General features: G+C 38.7%; 1 protein-coding gene across 4 annotated transcripts; it reads right to left on the bottom strand.

Annotated features, from left to right (window-relative positions):
* Window positions 1–577: 577 nt before the first annotated feature.
* On the bottom strand, window positions 578–8,573 carry LOC143450698 (uncharacterized). Of its 4 annotated transcripts, XM_076951347.1 has the most exons (16): window positions 7,625–8,573; window positions 7,408–7,474; window positions 6,898–7,173; window positions 6,508–6,664; window positions 5,972–6,122; window positions 4,977–5,086; window positions 4,580–4,715; window positions 2,996–3,115; window positions 2,695–2,828; window positions 2,409–2,568; window positions 2,269–2,326; window positions 1,792–1,934; window positions 1,496–1,672; window positions 1,356–1,413; window positions 1,023–1,166; window positions 578–936 (listed from the first exon to the last, which is right to left on the bottom strand). In XM_076951347.1, exons 9-12 carry the CDS (start codon window positions 2,734–2,736, stop codon window positions 1,832–1,834), a joined length of 363 nt encoding a protein of 120 aa, XP_076807462.1. In that variant the 5' UTR covers window positions 2,737–2,828; window positions 2,996–3,115; window positions 4,580–4,715; window positions 4,977–5,086; window positions 5,972–6,122; window positions 6,508–6,664; window positions 6,898–7,173; window positions 7,408–7,474; window positions 7,625–8,573; the 3' UTR covers window positions 578–936; window positions 1,023–1,166; window positions 1,356–1,413; window positions 1,496–1,672; window positions 1,792–1,831. The 4 variants fall into 4 exon arrangements, with proteins under 4 accessions (XP_076807462.1, XP_076807460.1, XP_076807461.1 ...); XM_076951345.1 differs by lacking the exons at window positions 7,408–7,474; window positions 7,625–8,573 and having other exon boundaries at window positions 6,898–7,400; XM_076951346.1 differs by lacking the exons at window positions 7,408–7,474; window positions 7,625–8,573 and having other exon boundaries at window positions 1,801–1,934; window positions 6,898–7,400.
* Window positions 8,574–8,798: the final 225 nt, after the last annotated feature.

Genomic DNA, 8,798 nt, shown 5'->3' with positions numbered 1-8,798 from the left:
ACAAAATATGAACCACATTTATCTGATAAGGCTCGTTGCTCTGAAGCGTCCCGGTTTTCAATCACAAAAATATGGTATGCCTATACATATATGGTCGCAAGAAACCGGGATTTTGCCCTGGATGAGGTTTCTTTTCAGTGTGTTTTATTTTCTCATCCACTAGTTGGCAGCATTGGAGATATAAAGGATGAGCAATCTGTTGCTTGAACACAATATCTGCTTGTCTGCTGTAATCTGGATAACCTGGCTTTAAATGTGGAACTTTTCGTTTCTGTGTTTCGTGGCCGTGCTATTTGTCATCAGCAAGTTGACACCATCATTATTTTTTGCAGATTTTTAAGCCTTCTAGGCCATGTCGCTTATTCCCGTGCATTAGCGCATGCTATTAGCAACTAGCACTGTTTGTTCGTCCCCACCGCGCCAATGACGAAAAATAAATTGATTGATTGAGTCTTTTCTGACACTCTGTAGTGCAAAATTCTGTTTTGGTCATTGCACATAGGTCATAGGCTGCTTGTTTTATGCTAAGTTCATCAATCAACGATGACATCACAAGAACGTAAACTTTGACGCAGAATGACGACAAGTAACATAGTACAAAGCAAGTGCTCAAAAGACATGCAACACACGGGCAAGAAACACCCGGAAATAAACATAAGGATTTTAAAGTAACGACCATGAAATTATAAAAATAAGCGCCTAAATGCAACCACTCAGTCCCAGTCTTGAAGACAAAAATCGGCCATAATCCAGCGTTTGATCGAAGAGTTTTCAACAAATAACTCGGTTCCATACTCATAACAAAGACAGGTCTTGGTCCTCCGCTTGCTATAGTCCGTCCATCAGACATCAGGTGGTCGGCTGCGATCTAAGCGGATCCCGACGAATAACACTCCCGGACCATGAACACCATCTCTTATCCTGATTATCTGCATCCTGGAACAAATATTTCTCCGGATTTTACAGAGTATGCAGTCACCCATGGGCAGCAAACTTTTGAAACAAAACTTAAACTTATTTACCTCGCTGATCACTTGATGTCGACAAAGAGTAATTTCGATTTCATTCCACATTTAATGACTCAGTGGTATCGTCACAAACTCTTCTCGTGAGATAAAAAGCGACAGGTTACAAAATGACAGAGGGCGGAGATCTGAGAATGGAATCTGTGAAACAAAATACGTAAAGTAAAACCTGTGGCATAAATATGAGAATTTTTAAAGTCCTACAAAGTTATCTCATTTCAACTTTGGAACTTGATTATTTCGTAGGTTTGCTGAACATATATCTTGAATGTTTTATGCCCCGCAACGTGCTGCACAGATGGAAAGTGACATTATGATTAATTAGACTACCTCATAGTTTGTGAGTAGCAAGGAGTGTGATTCTTTGAAGACCACTCATCAAAGTAATCTGCAACACATACATAAAAGAATAAGTTATATATGACATCATGCATATGTAAGTTGTACAAGTAAATTTGTTTAACTGTGACCTTGTTTGTTCTTATTTGATGTTTGCCTCTTCGTGATAAATGTTGACCTTTGATGACCTTGGATACTTTGCTTTTACCTGATCGGGGCTCGCACTTGTCAGCTGAAAGGTATAAGGACACATGACCAGAAAGCTCAGCGTAGAACAGGCGGCAAACGGAAAACGGAAATGGATCGCCCTGAAACAATACAAAATATATCCATGTAGCTTCTACCAATGCTTCTACCACAATACGTTGCGTATTTATAGCACTAAAAGCAATTGGAAGAGTTTTTGATCAAAACTTCACTAATTTACATTGCTGACCACTTGATGTTGACAAAGAGACATTTCGACTTCATTCTGCATTCCATGACTCGTGGGTATCGTCACACGTCATACCCGTGGGAAAAAAGCGACAGTTCACAAAATGACTGACAACGGGGCATTGAGACCGAAATCTGTGAAACAAAAATATCAGTAGAAATTGTGGCTTAAATATGAGCATATATTAAACTGCAAACTAACTCAACTCAACTTTGGATCGCAATTATTTGATGGGTTTGGTGGCCATATATAAATTCATATCATCGCATTATTGTATTTTGCTACCTTCCAAGTTTTAAAGCCTTGGTATTAGCTACTTTTTTTTCATTAATCGTTTGAGCGCGTTCTTTATTGTGCTATAGAAGTAAATATAACGGTTAGAATCGTAAGAATGGTAACGTAAGTATTTCAGTTTTTATTGCAACATCTTGCACAGATTCAAAGTGAAATGATGATTAACTAGACTACCTCATAGTTTGTGAGTAGCAAGGAGTGTGATTCTTTGAAGACCACTCATCAAAGTAATCTGCAACACATACATAAAATAATAAATTATATATGACGTCATGCATATGTAAGTTGTACAAGTAAATTTGTTTAACTGTGACCTAGTTTGGTTTTTGCCTCATTGTCGTTGACTTTAACCTTTCTTGACCTTGGATGCTTTGCTTTTAGCTGATCGGCGTTTGCACTTGTCAGCCGAACGGAATAAGGACACATTACCAGAAAGCTCAGCGTAGAACTCGCGTGAAACAGATCTGGATCGACCTAAAACATACAAAATATATCCACGTTGCTTCTACCAATGCTTCTTCCACAATACGTTGCATATGTATAGCACTAAAAATAATTGGAAAGGTTTTGTGCAATATTTCACAAATTTACGTTACAGACCACTTGATGTTGACAAAGAATAATTTTGACTTCATTCTGCATTCCATTACTCAGCCATATCGCCACACGTCATACCCATGAGAAAAAAGCGACAGTTTGCGAAATGACTGATGGCGGAATGTTGAGACGAGAATCTGTCAAATACAAACAATTCAGTAAAAATTGTGGCTTTAATATGAGCATACCTTAAACTACAAACTTAAATCAACTCAACTTTGGATTTCAATTATTTGATGGGTTTGGTGGCCACATATACAATCATATTTCTGAGTTAATGTCCTTAACTTTAACTTTTGATAACCTTGTGGATGCTTTTGGTATAGCAGATCGGTAGTCGCATTTGTCAGCCGAAAGGTATAAGGACACGTGATCAGAAAACTCAGTGTAGAACTCACAGCGTTGTTGAATAGACCTGGATTGCCTTGAAACATAAAAATAGATCAATGTAGCTTCTTCCAATGCCGGAAAAGCCCAATCTTGCTTGAACTTTCTTCAACTCCTCCAAGATTTTCGCATGGAAAAGGTTTTCTTGCTAACTCCACTGCAAACGGTTTTATGGACAAGACAACTGTGAATCAGAAACAAGCTTGCTGGCGGTAGGTGAAGACACACCTGGTGCATCAGCGGCAGATCGGTTGGATTCATTATAAGAGCTGGATGTGGATTAAAGACGATGAAGTCTTTTGATCATTTTTGTGGAGGAGATCGTGAATATGTTCCCACGTCTCGTCCTTTGCTGGGAAGCTCTAGGTACTCAGCGTTTGATCTGGTTTCTGCCAAACACTTCATGTGTCCAGTTGGTCCAGTGCTGCGCCTAGAGAAACGTCCATTGTTTCCAGACTGATAAGTTTCATTATAGGGATGCCAATGGACCATGACTCTGGTCACTCTGGGTATCAGATTTGGGGAACTCCATGATATCCAGCATGCCAGGGTTGTCGAATTGCGCTCATGTATGGTTGTCACGAGATTTATTTTAGGCACCCGTTTTATAGCAATCTCAATGTGCACTGTTTTTCTGAACCCCTTTTTATTGATTGATTTAGTCGGACGTGTTCTTTTTGTTGTATCATTTTTATGTTTGTCTGGTTACGTAGTCTATATTTGTTTTATTTCACTGTTGTTCACATTAGTCATTTTTATGCATGTTCACGTTCTGCTATATTTTACATGTTTAAGTGTACACGTATTTTTTCACTAGTGACGTCTCGTCTCGCTACCCCGAGCGCTTAATTAGTATTCAGCGTCCCACGTTGATTCTTTGATTACGTGGAATTTGTGTTTTGTGAGGTGTCGCGCTCGGCTGGACGAGTGGAGTTAGTCTACGTTTGGTTTTAATAAAGTGAAGACCCTTGTTTTTATCTAAGAAAGACTTGTAGAAATGAGACAGTCTGGCTATTCGACTAGCCGTTAAGCGGGGAGCTTACCTGGTAGAGAAAATTTGGTTACATGGTCACATGGAAAATAACAGGCTCACGTCCTATACCAAAGCAAAGCAAAGTAAATGTATCATATGGACCAATGTTAAAATCGCTTGTTGTCATTTATGACCAATCAATAGATGTTCGGGTATTTTTGTGAACTGAGAAGTTGAAGTAAGCTACTGCACAATGTTTAAAGTGATAAAATAAAAACACGAAAATTAACTAAACTGATGAAATCATGGAAAACATATCACGTCACGCATGAGTGATCACCACGTAATGAGCGCGCGCGGTTTTGGAAAAGTACATAAAGTATTGTTTATGACGTCATTTGATTTTATGAATAAATGCACAAGAAATAGTGTGAAGCAAAATTGTTAGAGTCGATTTATAATAGAGTGTTAATGTAAAGTTATAGCAAGCCCCGCTATTGCATAATCGATACTTCATATTATCATCACCTCAAATGCTGTGGGCCTGTCGTCGTCGTTAAAGATTGTGGAACAGTTTGCTTCATTCAAAAGTTTGATTGTTTCCTGTCGGTGAGTTCCAGGCTATGACGAAGTATTTTGTTGTTTTGTTCATTGACCTTGTGCTCTGTTAGCGTATATGAGCGTTATGATAATGACAAATCTATCAAGTACGTATGTGAATTTTAAAAAAACAACGTTGCAATGCATTTGCTGTGTCAATCAGCCACCATCCATAAGGTAATACACCTGATGTATGAATATTTTCAAACTGTCAGGTGTCATAGCTATGGATTAAATTTAAAATTTTCTGCATTTTCTTTGAACGAGCATTACTTCAACTGAGTTAGTAAGTATATTCTGTTGGGAAAATTCCTTAATTACTTACTTTTTTAGATTGTGCTTTTCCTTCAGCTTATCCAAGAACCTGATCAGCAAAATGTGTATCTTCCAAATCTCTGCTCCAAATACGTACTCAGCGTCTGACCCGGTTTCTGCCTGAAACATTCGGATCACTTAATTAAGTGTCAAATTGGTCCAGTTCTGCGCCTAGAGAAGCGTCATAGGTGGGCAGTGCCGCAGTACTATAGTACCGAATTACTGTGCAACAGTGCTTTTTCAGTACCGTCGGTACTTTTAAAAAAAGTACCGATTCTCTGAACCGAATTCCTTCTTCAAGAAATTTGTATTTGGTATCAGTCCCGGTACTCGGTACTTTTCACGTGAATATTTCATACTTTTAACGTACGTATTTCATATGTCTTCAAAAATATGTGTTAATTAAACCTTTAATGTGAATTTTAGCATCTGTTGGTCTTTTTTAGTCAACAAATATCCAGTAAAATTGCAAGCGAGTAACGTCACATATGTTTTGACCTGGAGTAACCTTTACCGGGTCATAATAGCGGCAAACATTGCATTTGCAGCAGCATCTTTTAAACAAAATGTACCGGTACCGAGTACCGAAGAAGTACCGAACTACTTTTTTAAATACTAGCCTACCGAATACCGGAAACGTCGGTACATTTTTTGCCAAGTAACGGTACCGTTACCGACGATACTTTCAACCAATGTTCCCTCTAATTTTTCACGAGTCTGAGCAAACACAATAACTTCCTGAGCGGTCCCTTGGACCACTGTGAGCAACATCAGACGTGCCACGTGCGCACTGTGGCCATTATTATTATGCGTTTATTTTATTTTCAATTCAGGTTGGATTGTTTTCTTGTGCGCAGCACAGATTTTCTGTGCGCGGAGACCGTGTCAGCAGTGCGCATTTGCGCACACGCGCAGCTTAGAGGGAACATTGTTTCAACGGACATACTGCCCACCTCTGAGAAGCGTCTATAGTTTCTAGATTGATAAGTCTCATTATAGGAGTACCAATGGATCATGACTCTGGTCAGTCTGGGTATCAGGTTTGAGGAACTCCATGACCTCCAGCATGCCATGGCTGCCGAATCCCCGTCATCTATGGTCACATGGAAAGTTAGAGGATCACGACAAGAAATGCGTAACATAACCATTCCGGTATCTAAGAATTACAACATAATAATTTAATGTTGTAAACGTCTTTCTGTAAGCAATATGCGTTAGAAATAGAAAGAATATAACAATTAAAATTTGAGAAATCAACAAACAACCCAACTTAGTGTATACGGTAGGTTTATTTTATAATCACTGGTCAACAACAATGACAAATCATGAAAAATATATCGCGTCGCGCATGAGTGGTTACCAAAGTATTAAGCGCGGTTCTTGAAAAGTACACGAAGTAAGTTTATGCAACCATTCGATTTTGTGTAAGTTTTGTAGAAATAACACAAACTAAGATTGTTAGAGTCGATTTATAATAAAGCATTTATATAAAGTTTATACGTTCCTGCTATAGCATAATGGATACTTCATATTATCATCACCTCAAATGCTGTGGCCCTGTTGTCGTCGTTTAAGTTTGTGGAACAGTTTGCTTCATTCAAAAGTTTGATTGTTTCCTGTCAGTGAGTTCCAGGCTATGACGAAGTACGTTGTTGCTTTGTTCATTGACCTTATGCTCTGTTAGCGTGTATGCGCGTTCTAATAATAACAAATCTTCAAATAGTGAGATTTTTTTAAAAACAACGTTGCAATGCATTTGCTGTTTGAATTAGCCACTACCCATACACCTGCAAAGCGAATGTTAATTTCAAACGCTTGTTAATTCCATGGTCGTGGATTGAAATTAAAAATTACTGCATTTTCTTAAAACGTTTATTATTCCAACTAAGTTAGTAATTTGATTCTGTTGGGAAACTTCCTCATTTACTTACTTTTTTCGATTGGGTTTTTCCTTCAGTTTATTCAAGAACCAGTTCAGCAAAATGTTCATCTTCCAAATCCCTGGTTTCAAGTTCTTAGGCCGGGTTCAATCGCCGATTATAATTTTTTCACTACCTCCTGTATCTGTCTCAAGGAGGAATTTACTGTACATGTAAAACGACTTTTGACAGTGTGCAGGCCACAACATATCTTGAAAGACTTGATTGTTTTCCAACCCTGACATAAACCTTCGCACAGGACTTCAACCAAAGATCTGCATGATCTTTCTGAAAGTTCACATAACTTGTAATTTGAACTGGATAAATGTATTTCATCATTGCTTTTGCAAACTCTCTATTTAGTGGGTTGTTGAAAGTTACATTTTCCTCCTCAAAAATTCTTGTGGGAGTTTAAACTTATACCTTTCTCAATAAAAAAACAACAGAACACACCGTGATAGCACCTTGTTCTACCTTCAGTTATCTCTGTACTTAAGCATAATTTCATTTCTCAATTCTCACCAGGCACGTCAATGTTGCAAGTAGCATGCAGCCCCTTTGGAGTAAGTGCGACCATCGATGTCAAATTCTAAGCGAAAGTTACAATTAACCATTTTATTAGTAGCTGACCAAAACCTATTTTAATTGCATGTGTAACGATATATTTTTCTTATTTCAATTTGCGTTCACTGTTTGAGTATTTATTTACGTAATTAAGAGTTTCACAGAATGAACTTACTTCATTTTTCGTTGTTTTGAAAATGAAGTTAGACCCTATGGGTGGCGTTAGAGTGACGAACCTTTTTAATTGAACGAGTCACAGATGAAACTTTAACCTGGAAAAGATAGAAGTGAGGTCATGGATTTATTTAAATGTCAAGATCGATGAGAAACTTGCTGCTGCATCTTCTCTGCAAGTTGTGTGGATTCCTGGGCTGGTAATGTGTAGTTTTCAGCTTAACACCTGCAGCCTTATATTTGGGATGAGGCGATTCCCGGTCCTTGATTTTCTGAAATTTATGAGTTATCCTAAACGTCATCAGGCAATCACTACGAAGGGTGAAAATCAGCAAAATGATTTGCTAACAATGAACAGCACAAGAGCGTTGTTACGTCACAAACGTCAAGACTAGGCATGATAACGCAATACATCGGGCCGAGTAGTAGTGCCAGCGTGCTGTACGGAAATTCAGTCCGGTACTAGATTAAAATTAGGCTGGGCCTTCTGGCAAATATTTACTACCATGTTTGTCACTGAAACGTTTGTTCATATTTTGTTATAATATTTGAAACGACAAGTGGGTCACTGAAAACGCAGGTCATTGGTTCACAATCCCTGCACTGTACCGTTTGTTTTGTTCACACGCAAGTCTCATTTGCTTGGACCTAACTCCTAAGGTCGTCACTTTGATTTTATTCTCTCTCTTCGGTTGATTAGGTCGAGGTACCGCATGTTAAAACGGGAAGGGTGACTGACTTTGGTAGGAAGGATTCGAGATGTGACTGGCTTGACATCCCAGCGCGCAGTTAACTTTCTAATTGTTGTTCCCGTTTTACTAAATGGTGGGATTGACCGTGCAAGTCATTGCAGTAGTGACTGAAGAAAGCCTGGTTGTTGCGGCTGCCGTTACCTCGATAAGAACCTGACTGCGTACTATGGACATATCTTTTACACATGTAAAGTTTTACGCCATTTATTTCGGACGTCGTCAGAGCTTTGAGCATACAAACAAGCGCTATAAACTCAATTTACTAAACCGGCTTATATGGTTATGGGGAGTTACCTAAGTCGAAACCACCATCAGCCGGAATAAAATATTTTTTATCCGTTTTAAGCGACCGAGCATGTAACCTAAACACAAGCTTCATGTGCCCGAGAAATACCCACTAAGCAAGCCGACCCTTGCCGCCTC

Source organism: Clavelina lepadiformis, chromosome 3 (assembly GCF_947623445.1).
Source record: "Clavelina lepadiformis chromosome 3, kaClaLepa1.1, whole genome shotgun sequence".
Taxonomy (NCBI): Eukaryota; Metazoa; Chordata; class Ascidiacea; order Aplousobranchia; family Clavelinidae; genus Clavelina; species Clavelina lepadiformis.
Note: the sequence above shows the minus strand (reverse complement) of the source record. Positions and strands in the feature narration are given on the sequence as shown.